The following is a 23,372-nucleotide window of genomic DNA, read 5'->3' on the forward strand; positions in this document are numbered from 1 at the left end:
TCTACTTATTATTTATATTAATCTCCTAATAACAACTAAAAATTGCTTGTAAAGTAAAAATATTAGTTTTGATTTGGGAAAACACTCCTCCACAATATGACCAGTTTACCAGAAACTCCTGCACTGTCTGAATTTTTGTGGTTGACAGAAAATGTGTAACAGCAACTTGAAATTAGTTCAACAACTGGCTCTCGGAACAATATTCATTTATCCTTACAGTCGAACTCCATTCAACTGTACTGTGTACTATATTGCATTGAAGTGTCTAATGCACACTTGGAATTAATACAACTGCCTTTGAGAAAAAAAATAATAAATCATTGCAGCCCAATGCCTTTCAACTGTACAAGTCTACTGTACTAGTTATGTAAACACACCAAAGAAGCACAAATTAACTGTTACAAGCCAAATTAAAACAGACAGATGCATCAGAATTTATCTTTGACCTGAACATAAGAGTACTCTCAAATTCCACCTTGGGGTTGTGAAGACCTCATTAAGGAAAAAATACTACTCACATCTCAATTTTTAAGCACTTCATGCATCTGCCTATTTATCAGTCATTGCCAATAGATACATGTACAGAGGCTTATAAAGATGAACAAGTACAACTTGTGAAAACTGCCCAGGGCAGGAATGAAATTTGGTACACCCACGCACAGAACATATTCCCATGGACAATAACTTAGCACTAGCAATAGCACTAACATCACTGTTGTACATCGGAGAGTACAGTCAAACCATTGTGGACTTAAATCATTTTGAGCAACTTTTCCCCTGATCCTGTTTAGATTTGTGACAAATCTGTCCAGGGTACACAATACATTTCACAAATTTCCTCAACACAGTTAGGCCAGCTGTTGAACTAATCTGAAATGCATATGAGAGAGGTCTCCGAGTCAGTTACTTGCCAAATGGCCAAGGTGTTCAATAGGGGAATGTACAGTATTTAAAGTATTTTGTGGCTCTGCTCCTCAAGCACAGATCTGGAAGAAACATTTAGAAAAGACACAAGAGTTAAATGAAAAAGAATGTATCCTCTGAGAGTTTTCATAGTAATGATGCGTAGAAGTAATTTCCCAAAATACTAGTGTTAAGAATGATGCAGTACAATACACCATGGAAACAGGAAATTCTTCTTCTTTCCTGCAAAAATAGTCCAAAAAAATATTTTTTTATAGAAATTATAGAGAATTGTTACTGTGAATATTTCAAAATTACAAAGCATTCCTGTTTGACTCATTCAGTATTTTAATGAGTATTACTAAAATTGATGTAATCATTTCCCTTTTTAAATGTCTCAAAATTTGTACTAATAATGCATTATGATCAAAGTGCTTCACATTAAATATTGGTTTAACAAAATCTGCTTTTAAAAGACAGTGTAAATGGAAAATGGCTCCACCTGCTGGGGAAGGTGTAAATAAGTTTAAGTAACCTGCAAGCCCAAAGAAATTGAAACTCATCCCCCACTCCACAAGAAATTTGGATTTACCTCTGCCTTTAAAATTATCAGCGAATACAATTGTAATGATGACAAATTCTTGTCACGACATTTGATGCACAATTATATCATTCCTTACACTATCCCTTATTGTTTCAATTGTTCTAGAAAAACTGAGACATATTCTATACAAGACAGTTCTGCCTTGGCCTAACTAGATCATAGAAATTGAATGGCTCAGCAGAGTTAAGGCCTTTCTGTAGTGGAGTAGAGGTATTGTATATTCAATGTATAGGGTAGATAACATAGTTGCTACAATGTTTATTAAATAGTGTTCTATGTATCATAAATGCTCCACATATGGCGTAGTGATCAGAGCTCGAGACCTGTAACTAGATGGGTTCACATCTCCAAATCCTAAGCCAAACGAGTGTATGCAGTCTTACAGTAACCTTGAAAATCATTGCAGGCCACATAACAGTTGAGGAATTAACAGCTTCATATAACCATAGATCAGTACAGTGGAAGGAGATTCCAGACTTAAATTAGAGAAACTGAAAGAAATATTAGGAAGGAACAAGACAGAACATCGCAAAACCTGTCAATTATCATTGTCACACTAATGAAATTGGCACAGTTTGTAGCAAACCTACATACAGTACATTTACAGACCTGTTACATACAGAAACATCGCTCACCCCTGAAACCTATCAGCAGTTATCATCAAGGGGCTCTCGATACCTTGGGGAGGATGGTCACTGGAGCAAGTCAGTGAAACAGTAGCTAGAAACAAATGACAATGTAGTTGATGTGACATATTATTCTAAGTTCTAAGTAATGCTGAAGCAAATTGGGGAGTCATGAACTGAGCGCATAATCCAGCAGCACATATGATTCAATCTTGTGGTTAAGAAGGAAAAAAAAGTAGGAAAGTATCCTGAATGCTCAACATTGAAGTGGTTTAGCTGGCACCAATTGTTGACACGTATGGAACATTCTTAGCATCTAGCACAGATTGTGAATAGGGTTTAACATCAAGGCCAAAGTGCAGAATTGTCTCAAGGGCATGCACTAGGACCAGCTCATGAAGAAGTCCACCCAAGAAGAAAACTGAACCTGAACCAAGTCTACTGGAAAAGTAAAAAAGGATAGATTGGAGAAGTTATGCAGCGTGTTGCTGTAACAAGGGACAGGTAAGGGAGTATGGATCTTGTGCAGGACTCGAGAGAGGGAGAGGGAGAAGGAATACAATCCAAATCGCTAGTTAAAACGTAATCCAGGAAACAAGCAAGAAGGTCAGATAATGGTAGAGGCTACTGGAGAGCAGCAATCCGAAAAGGCAAGGCTAAATCGTAAACAAGGGGCGAACTAGAAGGTCAGATACCGAATAGAAAGTAGTAGCAAATAACGCGAACTTGGAAGTTTGAGGAGAATCCGCAAAAATGAGTATGGAAAGAGGGGAACTGAAATAGTGACGGGAGTGAACGGTAATAGGTACATTACTTGGGGCGTGAGCTTTTGTTAAACACAGTGCCCATGGGAATGCGAGACGGGACAGAGACGTGTGTGGAATGCGTAACAGTTGCTGATTAATACACCAACAATTATGTTCTAAGATAAGTGTTGTGTTCAAACGGTTCTTTAGACTTACATTAACACTTTGTAACTCTGTATGCTGTAATTATTTGCTTATCTTTTAAAGGTAACTTTTTGGTCATTTTTTTGATGCTGCACATTAACCCACTCCAAGGCTGTCCATCAGCGAGTGGTTATAAAAAGGTTAATTATTGAAGAAAAGGATATGTAATATGCAGGAAAGATTATGGTATAACATTGTACTTTTCAACCTGCTCCATATACAGAACAAAGTACCCTTTTTCCAATCATCATAATAACGTACAAATAAATGTGAAAGGTCATCCTTGTATTATCAATAGTACACATTCAATGGTAATTTGACTAGTTTCTTCTATTATGAAAATCTTGCCTTCCCAAACTGTAGCTTATGACTCCACTGGACTTTTGCATAGGTACACATTGATCTTCAACTAAAAACCTGTCATTTAAGGTGTGTTCTGAGCTCTACATTCAAGTATAATTAGGTGGTTTTATTAGATTATAAATTAAATTACAGTCCTAAAATTTTCGAAAGGCCCAAGCAAAAAAACAGCAAAGCTAATTTGACATGTTTATTGTGCCTACAGTGCTCTGGAAATAAATAAAGTGTTGTCAATAAAGTCTCAATACTAATTACCTGCCCTCTATGTCATTTTAATGCAAATGGAAAGATGGGGAATAAATGGTCAATAACAAAAAACACCAGAGTGCATTAACAATAATTGTTTTGTACATCTAACTTTATAAGCACCCTATACAGGTATAAGAAAGCAAGAAGCTCATACTGTTGTTTAGGATATGACAGTGCATATACAGTAAAAGCTGAAATCTTCAAAGACCACAGTACTTTTTTCCTCTTTTTAAACATATGCAAGCTTCAATACATACTGTATGCTACCCTAAAGATTTCCCAGCTACAGATTTTCCAGAACTCATTAAATACAAGGCAAATGAACGCAACTTTTTGTACTTATTTTAATATTTTAACCCAAAGTGCATTAAAACGTGTCAACATATACATAGTGTTTTATCATTCCACACGATTTAAATTTTCTAAGCTATGATTACAGTTTTTACCATAATTTTCAAAAAAAGGAGAAAATAAAATGCATGCTTTCTTGTGTACATGTGCTAAAGCATGGCTTAGGGAGGAAATACAAGACACTTATCTTTGTGACACCAAAGTATAGTTTTAAACTTAGTTACTAAAATCTATCAAATGCATTAATTACAGCAGACCCAGGTCCACAATACTACTGAAGAGCACAAAATTGGTTGGTGGATATGTGGCATGTCCATGGGACACAAAACCAGTCAGTGCAGAATTATAAAACCTGATATTGTGTTTATATTAATATTATTATTATTATTTTCCATAAAAAGCAATTGGGCAAAAAACTGTATGAAGAGAACATTTAAAATTCTGAACAGCAAAAAGCTTGCTAAAAATACATGTATGACATTTTAATAGAATTTATACTTTGACAACATAGTTTTCTTAAATTTGGCAGGAGGGTAGATCGTAAGTGATATTTCCCATCTGTGGGCTTGACATATTTTTGGAACAAGATTTTGTTTTTTTGCCATAAATCAAACACAAACAGGGAGCAAAAGCAGATAGAGCAGGCTTACATAGAAAAGAGCAAGTTTTTAAACCGGTTTTTAAGAAAAGACATCTGGCCATGCTGTCACAGTTTTTACACAAGAGAAACGTAACCTAGCCGTGATTTCAATGTTATCTGCTTTAGGTAGTATGATTTTCCTTTCATTGTCCACTTTGAAAGCACTTGTTGGGACTGCTTCCCACTCCCCATAGTCTGGCTAATATTCTAAGACTGGGTAGTTTTGTGCATTTTGTATTAGCAACCATACTCCATTGAATTTCACATTTCTGTGGAGTATGTTTACGCAGTTATAAAAAAAGATACTAACTCCCTTGAGGTTTATAATGCTCTGGGAATATGAAGTTGATTTTAGGAGGTTGTGAGATTATGTGAAGCAGTGCATGTTAGTAAACTACTTTAGTAATAATTAAAGAATAACAAATCACATAACTGCAGCTGTAGGAACAAACAGATGCAGGAGGGGGAAACAAAATGTAGCGTCTCAGTATAGTTCATTCCTGGCTGGGGATTTGATGTGCTGTGTCACAGACCGCCAATGCCACATAGTGCACAGGCAGATGACTAAATCTCATCACATGAAAGACATTAATTATGTGATCCAGTAGATTTGCAAACTCCCGAGGGTTACATCATTGTAACAATGTTGAAGGAACCTTATTACAGGAACTCTAGAAGGAAACAAATATATACTGCCAAGTACAACATAGGCTAAATCCAGCATCTTCCAGGAACAGACAGCTAGTTAACATTAAGGGCTGTAGTCCCAGAACTGTACTTCACATGGTATTAATCACTAAATTTTATAAGGAAAACCAAACATTGTTTTTCCAGGTACATAACATTTCCAGTTAACGTCTTAGGAAACTTCTTTAGGAACTCTTTAATTAGCATCATGACAGATTTGAATGACATTTTCCGGCTTGGGTTGTTTTATCCATTTTTGTTAAAATTGTTGCAGTTTGAGCAATTTTTTTTCCCCCAATTACCATTATTCATATTCCGATCCACTTTGGAATGGCCAGGTTCTCATGTCTCCCCTCTCAGCTACACACCCTGCCACCACATGAGGGCAAGTGAGGAATGAAGGCAGACCTCTGATCTGCCACTCATTTGTTTAACAGGTCACAGGGTATGCAGCCTCAAGAGGGAGGTTCAGCACCAATTCGAGTTGAGACACATCCCTTACCAACAACACCATAAGCCTGCAAATACCTGGGAAGTCAATGGAGTTGCTGTGTTGCCAGCAGCAGAGAGCTCCCAAACGAACTAAAACTAACTCTACACTCAGTGGCACGCAGTTGTGCACTGCCAGTAAGGGGAACCTGGTCACAGTATGTCTACATCACTGAGTTCAGCCTGTCTTTACTGGTGGAGTCTTTCCGAATTCGGCAATTAAAGTTTTCTAAATGGCACTTAGAATGAATTAAATCACTTTTACTTCAACACCTTTTGAGTTACAAAGTGATGTGGGATCTTTGTACAGCTAATGCAGATTTTCATAGTATAAAGATGGTGTTAGAGAGGTTAGCCCTACTCCTTGATGTTTGAGTTTAGCCTATAAATTCTTCTTTCTTTTCCCAGCTGCACTACCGGTTGGATTTCTTGAGAACATCTGAGCAAATTTCATTTCTCTAGAGAGATCAGTGGTCTCTGACTCAACGGGCCTCCTGTAGTAATCTCATCTAAGAGAACTTGAGAGTTTCTTTCTCAAAGGAGTCATGTAATTATCTGAATCATCACCTCCGCTTTCGTTAAACCATGCAAAAACCAAATCTTATCAGACTAGAGCACTGAAATGATCTGGAAAGATGCAAGAACAGGGCTGTACTATGGCAAAGCTCGTAAGTAAGGTGTTTATAAATCATCTACCAAGCACATGTTTTAGGTTGTTCAGTTCTCAACCCAGTTCCTATCCCATCCACCCTCTTTAGTTAACACTTCCTAAAGTGTTAATATGTTAACGTTAAAATGGTACTAGTTGGTCCTGCACTACGTAGACCTTCATTGCTGAAGCTCCAGACTAGGACAGTGTCTTCATTGTACAGTTATTACCTTGAATAGTAACACAAAAAAAAACACTGTTTCCCAACATTGTATCACGCACCCACAAATGGCTAAGTGCATTACACTGAGACGTGACATTGAACTGTTACCCCAGTTTTTAGTATTGATTTACATCTGTTGGTCTGAGTAAGAAGCCCTTTGAGTTTGGAACTAAAATGGAGTGATAACAGCTAGGTCCAAGGCTCAGAGAACAACCAATGATACTTTTTAACCTTGAGAATTTGGATGGGGAACTATGCAAGTCTTCCCAACACGTTAAGTGTATTTGATGATCTATGTGCAGATTCGTTTACTGACATATTGACGTATACAGGCAAAAGAGGGATTGCACTGCATGCCAAGACGTTTTTGGTACCATTTGGTGTCTACATAATAATAATGGGGTTATAACCATGACGGAAAGTCTGGCACAGAGAACAATTTCAAACCTTTTGAGAGGCTACCAACCTCACCTTTCCAGCATTTCATAGAGTATCTTAGGTTTTACCTAATAAAAAAATGATTTGTAAAAAACAATTAAAACTGGCTAATGCCAGGAATGCCATGCTAATAAAGGGAGGGGCATGCAGAAGGTTTAAAGAAGGGTGACAGTTGCTGAATTAATTTCCTTTTCCCCATATATGACTTACTCATTAATCAGGGCCTACAGACTTTTGAAGGCATCATTTCACCCACAAGAGTGATTCACATCTGATACTGTACATGAAAAGTCAATTTCAGAAGACTGGCCAATCCAATTAGAACTGTTGTTTGTTTGTATTTATATTTGAAACTGTAATAATATGCAAGCTGTGTAAAACATGAGTGAAAGACACAATATTATTTATAATACAATACAAACAAAAATAAACATTACCCGTTAAACCATTTGTTTAACGACAGTTGCATTATTAGAATTATGGTCATATGAGAGTGTCTATTATGTTTTTCATGCAGAATTTTTACATGACGTAGAGTCACTCACTCTACATAATTAAGCCACACAGTGATTGCTTTTGACATTTTGGCATCAGAGACTTACAGACAGCAATGAATACAGCACTTACATATTCTCAAATATCTAACTAGGGGGAACCCTTTCAAATAGAGTTTCCAGTAAGAACTACCAAGTGACCATAAATTAAAAAATTCCTCTGAAAGATACATTAATAATACACCAGAATATAGTTTTTAAAACCAAATATTCTGAAAGTGATTAAATATAACAAACGTCCATCTAAAAATAAAGATATAATTTTTTTTTTATATAAATGTGTAATGCGACTATAGAACATTAATCATTAGTGATTGCAGACATTTCTCTGTTTAATTTAGAGTATGGCTTACCTTCATAAAGATCAACAGTAAACTGAGAAAAGTTTAGGGGCAAGGAGGAGGATATCCATTAAAGGTAATGGATTACCTTCAAGCATTAGCTGTCCTTCAATTGGTCTACTGTCAGGGGTTAGTGGGTCCAGTGGGTCATTCACATTTTGCATTTCTGTTAGAGTGGGTTTCAGACCGAGATCTAGGAACTGGAGGTCCAGGGGCTGAGAATATGGAGAAAGACAGCAAGTTGTTTGAGAGGATCTCTCTAACGCAGGTTGAATGATGTCTATTTGTGTTACTATGTGAGGAAAGATTTGCTCTTTATAACAACTTCATGTGCTAGTGGTAATTTACTATTTTAAATAACATTGCTTGCACAGGTTTACCCAGTTTGTTTTCATATCCTGTGTCATGTCTTGAACAGCATGTTCAGTGCTGTGATATGTTAATGTGCACACATCTTGTCAACAATATTTCAAGACGTGTCACCACTGAGAGAAACCAGTTTTTAAACTGGTTTAAAAGTATGTTTAAGCATCACTCGAGCTCTAGCACAGAGACAGAGTAGAACAGTAAAGAAATGACGCAAATATGAAAATAACAAATGAAAAGCGTGATGCACAAATTTAATATTTTGCTTTAATTCCAGCTAAGATTGTTAAGCATGTCTTAATTTAACACAGTATTAAGTGGCCCAAATAAGCAGGCAAAAAGATGGGCAAATGGTTGGTATGGAAATTGTTGGATATATTTAAATTCATACACGATACAACTTGGTTGAAAATTATTCCTTGGAATAAAATAACATCAATTTGTCAGTGTCAGTTCCAGTCCAAAGATTACGAAAACACCTGCAAGAACAGTTCTTGGTGGGTTTGATTTGTTCTTCAGCCCTAACTTTCCCACCTATGCAAGACACATTCAGGACATCTAATCAATGTCTTATATAGTGGGGGTTAGTTGGCACGGCAAATATCCCTGAATGTATCACAATTACAGATAGAAATATTTCTAATATCTACAATTTTTCTAAATCATTCCAGACAGACATTTTCCCTAGATGCTACTTGTGCATGAGAGGTATTAAAAGGTTGACCTGGACTTGTACAGTAAATACTTAATTCTACACTGACCATACTTCAGATTCACCTTTCACTGAGTAAAAAATAAGCAGGACTAAAATGGAGGAAGAAAGACCCAGACTCCACCAAATGTTGAGAAGAGGGTGGCGGAAAGTTAATTTAACCAATCTGTACAAGAACATTACAAGAATCCGCTGTTACATCTGGAAGACTTACATTCCATGCTTTATAGAAAAAAGTCAAATAAATACAAATATTAGAAAAAACAAGCTATACAACATGATGAAATCTTCTCTCTTATGGGCAGCCTTCTCACAGAACCACTCAGCATGAGCAAAACAAAAGATCCACTGCTAAAGTTAGCACTCCATTTCAGTTTGTTTTTTTCAGAAGGCAGTTGAAGGGTCATTCAAGGTAAACTGCTGGTGTATGAATTTGGACATGAGTGCCAACAAGCGGCAGACTGCAAGGCGCTTCTCGGAAACGTTGTTGTGTTGGTCTGACCCAAGCTGAAGGAACAGCAGATGAGGAAAGAGGCTACCTTGAGAAAAGAGGCACAGTGTGCTAGAAATCCATTCCTGGATGTTTAAACTGGTCCTAGAGATTTATTGAAGCGGTTTCGTTTTTGTTTGCTTGTTCATTCATTTCTTTTCATCATGGAGGGCTAAGGGGCAGGAAAGAAGAAACGTCTACATTCCCAAACTGCCCGTTTTTGTCTGTTGTATACCTGTGGTATGTTAGACAATGTCAGAAAGGGACAAGTTTCACTGACTGATGCGGAAATGCATTGGTTTTGTACTCGTGTGGGAGAGACAGAGGGAGCTGTATGTGGAAGGGTCTGAGAGGCATCTTCCTACAGTGAAACCTTTGATGGAGGTGGGTAAGAGAAGGCTCCCTTTGTTTATTTTGTGCATCTTGAAAGTAACATACAGTTCCATTTGGGAAGGGCGGCGGCTACGTTGGCGTAACTCCCTCAGGACAGAATGGGGAGCAATTCTCCAATTCCAGAGGGAAAGCAGAGCTGCCTTCATCTGGGGAAGGAGTTGAGTCTGGACGGTGAGGCAGGACCCGGAGAGGCGCGGTGGACGGGTGAGGAGGAGGGTGACATCCTAGGGCTCAGGACCTCCCCGGACTGCAGCCGCCACAGCAGCTCCTCATTGGTGCGGCTCAGCCGCTTCTTCTCATTGCTCTCCTTCTCCACGTACTCCTGCAGGTTGGCGTTCTCCTCCGAAAGTTGCCTGCAAGAGCAAAACAGGAGCGTACACTGACGAGTGAGAGAGAAAATCTCATTAAGCTCAGTTCTTGCTCTTTCCCCACACAAACCGCTGCCATCTTGTGTAGCTGAGTTAAGAGTTAATATCTGATGTGAATTAATGGGCTATAGTACAGAAACATAAGAATTCTGTGAAAAAGCATTCTTTTGGAAATAGATTGCTTCCATTTGTCATCAAATGGATTTCAGATATAATAGGGGATGTTTGGGTTAGAGTAAAACCAGAAGGGCACCAGAATGTAGTCATAGCACAGAAGCAGACTATCAGGCATGGGGGACTCTTGTCACTTCTGTTTCTAGGAAAACTAAAACTCTTCTGTCATTCTGTTGGCGTCTAATGAAGGTTGCAAATTCAACTTAGATGATAATACAATTTGTTTTTAAGGACACTGATGTTTGCTCTTTTAAAAAAAAAAAAGTAACTTCCAACTCATCAGCATGAGCTTCTAATACTGCTGTGGAAAGACCAAAGGGAACATTCTCGCTCCCCAAACCACAGGTATAAACATTTCTTCAGGCTCAACACTGGACAACTGGAATACAGACCTTACTGCTAATGAAGGACAGACGCACATAAAATTTTGCATTTATAGAATTTTGTTAATGTTTCACAGAAGGCAGCAAACCTGGAAACAGCAATGTTTTGATCTATCCTGGCTTTGAGGTCTTCATTCTGTTGTTGAAGCACTTGAACTCTTTCCTCTAAAACGACATTCTTCTCAACCTATGCAAAAAACACATACAGAAAACATTTCCTTAAATAAATAATTTAAAGAAGCTTGTTTGTTGTCGTTATTATTTGCAACTTTATTTGCTCTGACAGCATAAAAACAAAAAAATAACAGCACCTCAAAGCCAAAGTAAGATTTGTTTTGTTTGCAGCTTAATTTTAATGAGTCTCCTTTCGTGCCAGACAATGAAAACATACATCACTAGTTCATTGTTCCTTATCACTGACCATAGTTTAGAAGAACTGAATTAAACACCTTCTGATTAATTCTTCCGATTCTTTTTTATTAACTAGTTCTGCACCTGATTTTATTCGATCTGTTTACAAGAGTATCTCCTAAAACATCTTTGTTTTATAAAACAGTTGATGAACTATACATCTTATAATAATAATAATAATTGCTTACACTTATATAGCGCTTTTCTGGACACTCCACTCAAAGCGCTTTACAGGTAATGGGGACTCCCCTCTACCACCACCAATGTGTAGCATCCACCTGGATGATGCGACGGCAGCCATAGTGCGCCAGAACGCTCACCACACATCAGCTATCAGTGGGGAGGAGAGCAGAGTAATGTAGCCAATTCATAGAGGGGGAGTATTAGGAGGCCATGATTGGTAAGGGCCAATTGGAAATTTGGCCAGGACACCGGGGTTACACCCCTACTCTTTTCGAGAAACACCCTGGGATTTTTAATGACCACAGAGAGTCAGGACCTCGGTTTTACGTCTCATCCGAAGGACGGCGCCTGTTTACAGTATAGTGTCCCCGTCACTATACTGGGGCATTAGGACCCACATGGACCACAGGGTGAGCGCCCCCTGCTGGCCCCACTAACACCTCTTCCAGCAGCAACCTAGTTTTTCCCAGGAGGTCTCCCATCCAGGTACTGACCAGGCTCACACCTGCTTAGCTTCAGTGGGTTGCCAGTTGTGAGTTGCAGGGTGATCTTATGCTGATAGTAAAAGAATATTCTTCAACACTCTGTAAGAGGACACGGGGAAGGGTCATCTCTAACAGGTACTTCCGAAACGAAACGCTGAAAATGCTAGAGATGGACCTTAGCGAGATGGCGGACAAAAAGAATCAGCTGACCAGTAGATGGAAAGGGTCTACCTTAAGAGACAACGAGACACAGCTGAGACGCATCAGGAACCGGGATATAAGTGGCCCGGAGGCAGTGAACAGCGCGGCAGCCGGTAAGGTGAATGCGTTTTGGAGGAAAATAGTGGAAAGAGGTGGATGTTAAGGATCGGGCTAACGAACGACTGCAAGGAGAAAGGTTTATGATTTTGGATTACGGACACTGGTTTAGGATACATCGCGGATTGTCTTTATTACGAACTTTTAGAACTCTGAACGAATCAGGACTAAGGGAACGGATTACGGACTGTATTAGGAAGACAGTTGTTGGAAGAAACGCCACGGATCGGAGGACAGTAAAGTGTGGTGTAAGTACGACCTTCGTTTACAAAAACTATTCCCCCGGAGACACCACAATTGGTGGGGGATGCGGGCAGCTCCCGCTCGGGTTTGAGAATCGAAGAGAGCAAGTTTTTTTTTGTGTGTGTGTGTGCGGGTTCCCCTTTGCGGGTGTGAAGAAACGCTATGGAAGAATTAATACAGCAGTTGTCCCAGGCCACCCTTGCCCAATTCCAGGCATTGCAAGGACAACGAGAAGCTAACGAAGCGCAACTGGAGGCGAACCAAATCCAAAAAGAAACCAACGAACGAATTATAGAGGAGCAAAAATTAATACGCGCAGAGTTGTGCAGGTTAAGGGAAGAAATCCGGCAGGCCCCGGTAGCGGGGAGAGGCACCGCTCAGGAAGAACAAATTACGCTAGAAAAGATGACTGAGCTTGATGATGTGGAAGCGTATTTAACCACTTTTGAAAGAAATGCAGCTCGAAATGCATGGCCCAAAGAGCAATGGGCTGGGAGAGTAGCCCCTTATTTAATTGGAGAAGCCCAAAAGGCATATTATGATTTAAAAGAAGAAGATGCAGAGGATTATGAGACTCTGAAAAATGAAATATTGGCAAGACTAGGGGTAACCATGGCGATACGAGCAGTCCGGTTCCACAATTGGAGCTACCAGATGAACAAGCCTACGAGGTCTCAGATGTTTGACCTGGTACATCTGGCAAAGAAATGGCTCCAGCCAGAAGAATTAAACCCAGGACAGGTGGTAGAAAGGGTGGTGTTGGATCATTTCGTGAGGAGTCTGCCTGTGCACCTGAAAAGAAAAGTAAGTGAAGGGGATCCCCAGACCCTAGATCAAGCCGTGGACTGGGTGGACAGACACCATGCCACAGAGGCCCTGATTAGGGAGAGAAAAGGGGACTTTCGGAGGGAGGAGAGAAGAAGCCCCAAGAGTCTGGAAACTGAACTAAAGTACCGGCCAATAAAGTATAGTGACTATCGGGAACCTATACAGTTAAAAAAAACCCTTCGGGGGAAGTCTGACTCAAGGCCCCGGCCATGGGAAGAAACCCGGCGATGTTTTAATTGTCAGGAAGAAGGGCATTTAGCCAGCTATTGCCCTGGCCTGCCCGAACCCATGCAGGTAGACCCCAGAGATGAAGCCCTATGCAACTACCTTACAGCGGGGATCCCGACCCGCGAGGATCCCCATCTTACGAACATCAAGATAGAGGGAGAACCCATCGAGGCCTTATTGGACTCTGGCAGTGCGGTGACCCTGGTGACCCCTACAATACTTCCGGGAGGACTAGAGATTCCAAGAACAAAGGGAATACCTATTACTTGCATTCACGGGGACACCAAAGACTATCCGACGGTCGAATTGAGCATCTCTACAGAACAGGGGACCTACCGCTCAACGGTAGGAGTGGTTGAGCAGTTGCCATACCCTGTCATACTGGGACGAGACTGTCCCCATTTCCTCCAGATTTGGAACACGATCCAATCAGCTAGGCCAAGACCAATCCCCTGGCCGGAAGACAGTGGTGACGCCCCTGCCGACGACCCTGATGAGACGGACCCACAAGAAAGCGGAACTGAACTTGGAGTTGAGTTTGGAAATATGGAACTACCAAACTGGGAACCCCCAGAACGTCGGGGTAAGTTTGGGACGGCCCAACTAGAAGATGGGAACTTGAGACATGCGTGGGGACATGTCAGGAAAATTGATGGGGAGTGGTGTACTGATCCTAACACAGTGAGTTACCCATATTTTATGACGAAGAATAATCTCCTTTATCAAGTGCAGCAGAAGGGACAGGAAGAAGTGGAACAACTCCTTATTCCCCGGCCTTACCAGATGAAACTCCTCAACTTGGCCCATAGCCACCTCCTGGGTGGGCACCTGGGGGTAAAGAAGACATCCGAGAGACTCCTCTCTAGGTTCTTTTGGCCAGGGATCTATAAGGCCATCGAGAAGTACTGTCGGGAATGCCCCGAGTGTCAGAAAAGTGCGCCACAACCTTATTATAGGAACCCTTTGATTCCCCTCCCAATTATTGAAACCCCCTTCGAACGGATTGGGATGGATTTGGTGGGGCCCCTGATCAGAACCACCAAGGGTCACCAATATATTCTAGTAATAGTAGACTATGCTACCAGGTACCCCGAAGCCATTCCGTTGAGAGCTGCCACCGCCAAAAACATAGCTAGGGAGCTAGTACAACTGTTTGCTCAAGTCGGAATTCCTAAAGAGATCCTAACTGATCAAGGAACACCTTTTATGTCGAAAGTCATGCGAGACTTATGTAAGCTGCTGGGTATACAGCAGATCCGAACCTCTGTTTATCACCCTCAAACCGATGGTCTAGTAGAACGTTTTAATAAGACCCTGAAAAGCATGCTTAGGAAGACGATGCAAAAGGATGGAAAAAATTGGGATCAGCTGCTCCCGTATCTCATGTTTGCGGTTCGAGAAGTACCGCAGGCTTCGACTGGATTTTCCCCCTTTGAATTATTATACTCTCGGAAACCACGGGGCCTATTGGACGTGGTCAAAGAATCGTGGGAACATCAACCTTCCCCTCTACAAACTATCATTGAGCATGTGGAACAGATGAGAGAAAGAATAAATGTTATTGTTCCCTTAGTGAAAGAAAACCTGGAGAAAGCCCAGGCTCAACAACAACAAATTTATAATAGGGGAGCAGTTGCGAGGGAATTTCAGATTGGGGACAGAGTACTGGTGCTAGTTCCAACCCCAGAGTGTAAATTTTTGGCATCATGGCAGGGACCTTATGAAGTGGTGGAAAAGGTGGGGCCAGTCAACTATAAGGTCAAGCAACATGACAGAAGACGGCAGCATCAAATCTACCACGTCAATTTGCTGAAAAAATGGCATGGCTCCGAAGTTCTGCTCACCCACTTTTCCCCAGACCCTCTGGAAGAAGAAACAGGTGCGGTAGCCGTGGGAGACCTGGCTCCGGCACAAAAACAGGAACTACAAGAATTCCTGTCCCAAAACAAAGATGTTTTTTCCCGGACACCTGGTCGAACCCACCTTATACAACATAAGATCGTCATGGAACCGGGGAAAAAGGTAAGGCTACCCCCGTATCGAGTACCAGAAGCCAAAAGGAAACTGATTAAAGAAGAGGTGGGAAAAATGCTGAAGATGGGAATAATCGAGGAATCCCATAGTGAGTGGGCTAGCCCGATAGTTCTGATCCCCAAGCCGGATGGAACGATCCGATTTTGCAACAATTTCAAAAGGTTAAATGAGATCTCGCGGTTTGATGCATACCCCATGCCCCGTATAGATGAACTAATCGAGCGATTAGGTAACGCTCGATACATCAGCACCCTTGATCTTACAAAGGGATATTGGCAAGTGCCGCTGGCCAAAGAAGATAAAGCCAAAACCGCTTTTGCCACACCTGAAGGACTATATCAGTATAGGGTCCTACCCTTCGGTTTGCATGGCGCTCCCGCAACATTCCAAAGATTGATGGACCGAATTCTGAGACCGTATCGGGATTTTGCAGCCGCCTACTTGGATGACGTTGTAATCTATAGCATGACCTGGGAACAACATCTATATCACCTGGAAGCAGTGACTGGAGCGTTGCGAGCAGCAGGATTAACGGCTAACCCAAATAAATGTTGTCTGGGGGCTAGGGAAGCCAATTACCTGGGTTATACGATCGGGAGAGGATTGATCATGCCCCAAGATCAGAAAGTACAATTAATCAAGAACTGGCCCAAACCAGCTACCAAGAAGCAAATTCGAACGTTTGTGGGACTGGCAAGTTACTATCGGCGTTTCATCCCAGGGTTTGCAGCCATGGCCGCCCCTCTACACGATCTGACGAAGATGAGCTGTCCGGAGAAAATAAAATGGACCGACGTGGAAGAGAGGGCTTTCCAAGACTTAAAAGCAGCTCTCACTTCTCAACCCGTCTTACAGGTACCAGACTTCAGTAAGCCTTTCATGGTACAAACTGATGCTTCAGACACTGGGATTGGAGCCATTCTGTCGCAGGAGATTGAAGGACTGGAGCATCCTATTCTGTATATCAGCCGTAAGTTGAATCCGGCCGAAAAACACTATTCCACGATAGAGAAAGAATGTCTAGCAATCAAATGGGCCCTAGACTATTTGAAGTATTATTTATTGGGAAGACAATTTATATTATACACAGATCATGCGCCATTAACATGGATGTTACAAAATATGGATAAAAACGATAGAATTACGCGGTGGGGTCTTAGTCTGCAAAGATTTCAATTTCAGACGGTCTATAGACCCGGAAGGAAACAAGGAAATGTAGACGCCCTCTCCCGAATGCACTGTTTGTTTTTTTCTAGATCGCCCGGGGTCGGGGCTGATCTCAGGGGGAGGGAATGTAAGAGGACACGGGGAAGGGTCATCTCTAACAGGTACTTCCGAAACGAAACGCTGAAAATGCTAGAGATGGACCTTAGCGAGATGGCGGACAAAAAGAATCAGCTGACCAGTAGATGGAAAGGGTCTACCTTAAGAGACAACGAGACACAGCTGAGACGCATCAGGAACCGGGATATAAGTGGCCCGGAGGCAGTGAACAGCGCGGCAGCCGGTAAGGTGAATGCGTTTTGGAGGAAAATAGTGGAAAGAGGTGGATGTTAAGGATCGGGCTAACGAACGACTGCAAGGAGAAAGGTTTATGATTTTGGATTACGGACACTGGTTTAGGATACATCGCGGATTTTCTTTATTACGAACTTTTGGAACTCGGAACGAATCAGGACTAAAGGAACGGATTACGGACTGTATTAGGAAGACAGTTGTTGGAAGAAACGCCACGGATCGGAGGACAGTAAAGTGTGGTGTAAGTACGACCTTCGTTTACATAAACTATTCCCCCGGAGACACCACAACTCTTTTAGATTTTCTTTATTTTTCATAAGTATTCACTTTTGTTCTTTTACAACAATCTGTAATTTTGCTAAATTATTAACTGGCATATGTTTTCAGGATCACAGGGCTCATTCATTCATTCTTTCCCATTTAGGTTTTTCAATGGGACTGACTGACCAGTGTTTCAAGCGGTTTAAGCCTTTTCAACTATATTGACAAGTAGATTACTGTCAAGATCAAGAGTCTGGGCAGAATGTTGGCCTTGAAAGGCTGATCAACCAGTCGCTCTCCAGCCTGCTCACAGCATTTTGTAAAGGGTCTGATTTTCTTACCAGCTTTTCCAGTTGCACGATTTTCTTCTCTTGCTCATGGATCTGCTGATTTTTCATCTCCAGAATATGCTTCAGGCTTTTTAGGTCTTCCTCAATGTGCAGATAAGGGGCTAGTGCATCCTATGCAGAAGAACAGGGCCACAAAATAAGAATCCCAGTGTTGAGGTTATGTTAATCCCGAAGCTATAATTAAGGTCCTATGTTTGAATAAGAAATACAATGCACATTTTTAATTAAATCCATCATAACACATAACCCTTCCACAATTTTGTTATGTGCAAAAAGTGATCTGGTATCTTTGTATTATCTTTGTAAAGCTATTTTGATTATTCTATTCCACTCACCCATCCAACACATTCATTTGACAGCCTGAGATCCAAGATCTTTACTTCATTTCATCCTTAACTGAACCATCCTTCTACTTTCACTTTGGAAATGTAAAGTTACTTAAAAAGTGCAACAATTCAAAGGCAACCTCTAAAATGTTTATGCTTCAGCTGAAAACAATTCAAGAGATCAAGTCACTCATTATAAGGCTCAATTAGGTTTCAAGAACCTCAATGAGAACTTGATTCAAGCAAAAACCTGCAGGTGAAGCATTCCTCTGGAATAGGATTGGGAACCCCTATTTTACAAGGACAGGTAACACTGAAAGAAAGCTTCTCACTGACATCAGTTGAAGACTGCAGGTCTTTAAGGGAAATTCACATATGCATTCTAATTGTTGTTTACAGCTGGGGAGTAAGTATGTCTTTTCCCCCTTGGTGTGTCTCAGGCACCTAAAGACAATATCACTGAGGTAGAGAGTGCAAGGTATTAAGTCAAAAGCATGCAGAAGCCATATATCTGAGAGGCTGAGAGCAATCTACCATAAATTGTTCTTTACATCCAGGGAGTATAAAATTATCACATTTGTTGATATTCAGTTACATAAAGCAGCTCATGGATTGGAAGGTGTTAAAAGAAAAATTTTATTAAAAATATTTTGAGGAAAATGTTGCATATCTTTAATTTTCAAATGATTCTTTTTCAAAGAAAGATGTACAACATACAGTATACAGTATATACATAATTTTGTTTCAGAAATACTGATTCATTGGATCAGCCAGTTAGCAAGCTACAGTATGCAATTCAACACAGTAGGGTATACATAAGAAAGACTGTCCACGAGAGGAGGCAATTCAGTCTATCTGGCCATTACCTTTTGGTTTAAGGATCTCATTGAGCTGTTTTTTGAAGGAAGTCATGGTATTAGCTTCAATCACATGGATGGACACCTACAACATTCACCTCTGCACTAGAATGGTCAGAAATGCTGAAATGAAACCCTGTTTTTGGTGAGTCCGACTTTTTGCCACTGTAAATGGGAGTGAGGATGTGGTGGCACCTGTACCTCAATCTGCTCATCGGTGCTCTTCCGCAGTGCCTCCTCAAACCTTTTGGCTCTGTCCCTCAGGCTGCGGTTCTGGAATGTCAGAGTGTCCACCTGGTCCTGGGGAGAATATTAGAAAACTAGAAAGCTCACAAGCAAATGAGGGTTGCATCATACTTCTTAATGACACACAGCTTAATGATTCGTCCTGCTGTTTCCTGAAAGGTCCCAGGGTTTCAACTCCAACAATAAGGCTGGGTGGTGTGTTTCAGACACCCAAAAATCTGTTTAAAGATAGCCCTTATTCTTCTGCCTCCTATTTCCACACATGTAGCCAATCCTTTTTTTCATCTTTGATTCTAAAAATTCCTGTAGCCTGCCTTCCTAAAAGCCGATTCTTAGAATTTTCTGCTTGTAATACGCCTTTGAGAAGGAACCAACCTGCTTTCCTTTTTTTAAGATGTTTGAAAAAACATCTGTAACAACTCCAGTCCCAAAATTGTAGGGTTGTAATTAAGGTCAGTGCATAGTCTATAAACAATGTTGTTAATGCAGTGGTTTTCCAAAAAAACCTCTTAGCACACTATCGAAAAAAGACCCGAAATTGTTTTTGGAGGTACTTCTTGGGTTTGTTAATTTTACATGCAAATGTGAAAATAATCTGGTGGTAAAAGAGTCTGAATGTTACTTTTTATATATGTTAAAATGATGCACTTTACGTTTGGTACTACTGATCCATAAATAATAAAAAACAAGAACTGCATTTATATAGGAATTTTCACCATTCAAATGCTGAAACTCTTTCTCAACACTCTACCGTACTTTGGCCATGTTTATGTCAATTCCTACTTGAATTATATACAAAAGAATATTTTTCAAAACATTTAATTTTAATAAAAAATGAACCACAAGAGGTCACTGGTGTGGCATCTACTGAGGTATATAATTTTTTATTCTTATTTTCCTTATTAAGACCCCTGTGTCCTATTACTACAGTATCAGTTAGCACTCTCTTCAAACTTAAGTAGTTTTAGAGAATGGTAGGCAAAAGAGAATATGTAAGTGTGTCTTAAAAAGTGTTCTCAAAGGAGCACCATAGCACAGTTAATGAAATTTTAAGCACTCAGCATCATCCTCAAGTAGGTTTAATGGGAATATTCTCATATTAGCGTATGCCAATGCTGTCCAGTTTGGTAGTTTTCAAACCTACATTTTGTGAGACATTAGTTATTTTCATGACCAGCTCTTTGTGTTTCATCGTCTTACATACAGTACCTTGAAAAAGCATTACTGTAGAATGCAACATTTCTACATTTCATTGCTATTAGAACTTGCAATTCTGATGGGTGAAGCTCCCCCTACCCCTGCCAGGATACAGTCCTCCTCACTCATGGGTTCTGAATGTGCACAGTGCCACTTGCCTTGACAGTGGATTCCACCATGCCACTGTGGGACAACACCCGTGACAAGCTCAGCTCTATACCACCCTTGCTACTGGTAATTGATCATGGTCATTAGCAGCCCCAGAGCCACATAATGCCAATCTAAAGGAAGCAGAGAGTTCTACTGCACCACAAGACCAGGTCTAGAGAATGGGGAGTGACTCACTCACTGCTGTAACTCGCTCAGTCACTGAGCCCTTATACACAATTACAACACTTTCACATAGGTTTTTAACTAAAGCCTACACTATTCTCTTCAAACTGCTGAACCTAAAAATGCTGATAGTATAACTGTATATATAAATTAGTTTTTTTTTAAAGAAAATTAGAAGATTCTTAATTGTACAGGTATTAAACATCTTTGCTCAGGTGATCCTAAATGAGTCCAGGTGCACAAGTATAGTTTGAAAGGTCACAAATGTAGTGTAATTGTCTCTGTGTATAATCAAAGTGTATTTTCCTGACTCCTAAGTACATGCATCTGTTTTTGTAAAATCCTTCAGAAGGCTATTGAATTACAAACCACAATTCATATAGTAATATGACAGATCAACCATGAGGACAGAGGAGCTTTGGAAATGTATCAAGAACAGAGTTGTTGAGAGGCACAGACACGGGATAAGGAAAAGGATAATTTTCCTTTTGAGTATAGAGAATTCTAGATATAAATGTATATTGTACACGTATGGCAGATTTTATGGTCAGACAAGATTGTTTGGTCAAATGCAAGTGCTATTTGATTTTGTGAAAGCCCAATACAGCACATCACCTCATCAGCACCATTCAAACTGCCTAACAGACTGGCAGCCTGTGTTACATCTGTATAGTGACATTGGAGTAGCGAAACAGGTCCAATGCGGTGTTTTGAATAGGAGCTCAAAAGAAAGCGAGAGAATAGCTAGGCAGAACAAACAGGAAAACTTAACTGAACTGAGGTGCCAGAGACGAAGTCCACAAATCATAGTCGTAGAGAATGCGAAGTCCAGAAGCAAGGAAATCATGGTACAAGAAGTGATTCTCCAGAAGAACAAGAAGTTGAGCTCAACAGGATAGACCCAATACTGAGCACTGAGGTTACTGCAGACAGCCCTAAAGTATACTAGTGCTGGGGGTATGGTGGTGAACAGGTAAAATGGATGGTTATCTGACTGAGAAAGGTCTACGCCTTCTTAAAGGGACTGCGGTCTGGTTGCGTGGAGCCGGTATCATGACAGCATGGTGGTGACAGCACCATGTTATGGGTATGCTTCTCATCAGCAGGGACTAGAAGGTTTGTCAGGTTTGAGTTAAAATGAAAGGTGCAATCTACAGGTGAATCCTAGAGGGAAAACTGCCAAAACCTAAAGAAAATCTCTATAGGATAATGGCCTGAAGTACAAGGTCAAAGCCAGAGTGATGTCTGACAAGAAGAAAGTGCCATTGAGAGGCCCTGTCAAATTCCATTTACAATGACATGCATCCTCCTTCACATACCGTTTAAGAGTACTTAGTTTGATTGTTACAGTTCTGAAAAAAAAGTATTCAATTGGAAATATTATATACATTACTTGATATTCATCAACATGTGATATTATTGGCAGGGGATGAATATATTTCAAGCTAAACTTCACTGTTCACAAACAATTAGTGATCTCTTACCTGTAGTGATAGCCTTAATTTTTCAAATTCTTCTTCCAGTCTTTTCCTTTCAAGTTCATGGGCTTCCTTCAACTCTACCAAACAAAGGGATATGCATTCTGGTTATGTTTCTTCTTACAACAATAACAAATACAAAGTCAAAATGCACCTTATGTAGGCTTGTTCCTGTTTTTTTATTCACTTTAGATACTAGGATAGATACAAAGAAGTTACTATAACAAACCTTTAGACTAAATTTAGTTAATTCTCTTTGCTATTCAATAGATCTGAGCACATAAAAAGTTATAATTTATCCTCCATTTGCTAAAAGCTGCCAAGATGCTGTGAATTAAAATCCCTGAATTCTAGAGCAAACTACAGAGGATGAAAGTGAGATTGAGAACAGAATGAAACCTGCATTTCAGTCTGAAACCTCAAATTGCTGATGAAGCCTGATGAAAGAACTAACCAAGCAAATAAGGAATCCACATTGGTTATTTTTAAAATATACCACAAGAATGCACAGCTAAAACTGCTCAATTAAGATAATGTATGAAAGTAGGGCCATAACTAGGGTTGATGTACAATTAATTGACACTTAAAAAGGACTAAGTAAAATGTATTTTTCCATTGCTGATTAATTTTAACAATTTGCAAATAAGCCAGACATTAACTTTGAAACAATTGACTAATTTTGTGTATTTATAATCAACAACTTGGCCCATTAATTTCTTTACAAATTTGAAAGAATATACAGTGCCCAGCTTTCCAGTTCATGTGAAATACTGGACACATGTCCAATTTTTCCACTCTTTAGAAAATGCACGAAACATACTACACTACCCTAAATCTGAATAAAACAACAACTAAACTACTGAGAGTTTACACAATTCTTTTTTTATTTAACATTTTGGATAAGCACATAATGTTTACAAATAAGAAGTCAACATCTGCGATTTCCAGCACTGGGATTTTGCGGCCATCAAATCAGCACTCCACACACTACCGCTCAGACGGTAAGCACAGCTCTGTGGAGCACATTTAGTAGATTTCCTCACTGATGTAGCAGTAGGAGGTGTTGTCCGGGAACTGGAAGGTTTAGATGTGAAAGTGGAGAGGGTGCTTGGGCAGAGGCAGCTTG

At 40.2% G+C, this 23,372-nt stretch overlaps 1 protein-coding gene across 3 annotated transcripts in view; it reads right to left on the minus strand.

Moving 5' to 3' along the window:
- Nucleotides 1–4,022: 4,022 nt before the first annotated feature.
- The window catches only part of LOC148658414 (microtubule-associated tumor suppressor candidate 2-like), a 209,368-nt gene continuing 190,018 nt past the window's right edge, over nucleotides 4,023–23,372 (minus strand). For all 3 annotated transcript variants that reach the window (XM_088639561.1, XM_088639559.1, XM_088639560.1), the window contains 5 exons: nucleotides 22,253–22,326; nucleotides 19,194–19,292; nucleotides 17,801–17,920; nucleotides 11,040–11,137; nucleotides 4,023–10,378 (listed from right to left, as the gene is read on the minus strand). In XM_088639561.1, coding sequence (XP_088495687.1) covers nucleotides 10,168–10,378; nucleotides 11,040–11,137; nucleotides 17,801–17,920; nucleotides 19,194–19,292; nucleotides 22,253–22,326 — 602 coding nt within the window. In that variant the 3' untranslated portion in view covers nucleotides 4,023–10,167. The remainder of the gene's footprint in view (nucleotides 10,379–11,039; nucleotides 11,138–17,800; nucleotides 17,921–19,193; nucleotides 19,293–22,252; nucleotides 22,327–23,372) is intronic.

Source organism: Lepisosteus platostomus, chromosome 7, assembly GCF_059453375.1.
Source record: "Lepisosteus platostomus isolate fLepPlt1 chromosome 7, fLepPlt1.hap1, whole genome shotgun sequence".
Lineage (NCBI taxonomy): Eukaryota > Metazoa > Chordata > Actinopteri > Semionotiformes > Lepisosteidae > Lepisosteus > Lepisosteus platostomus.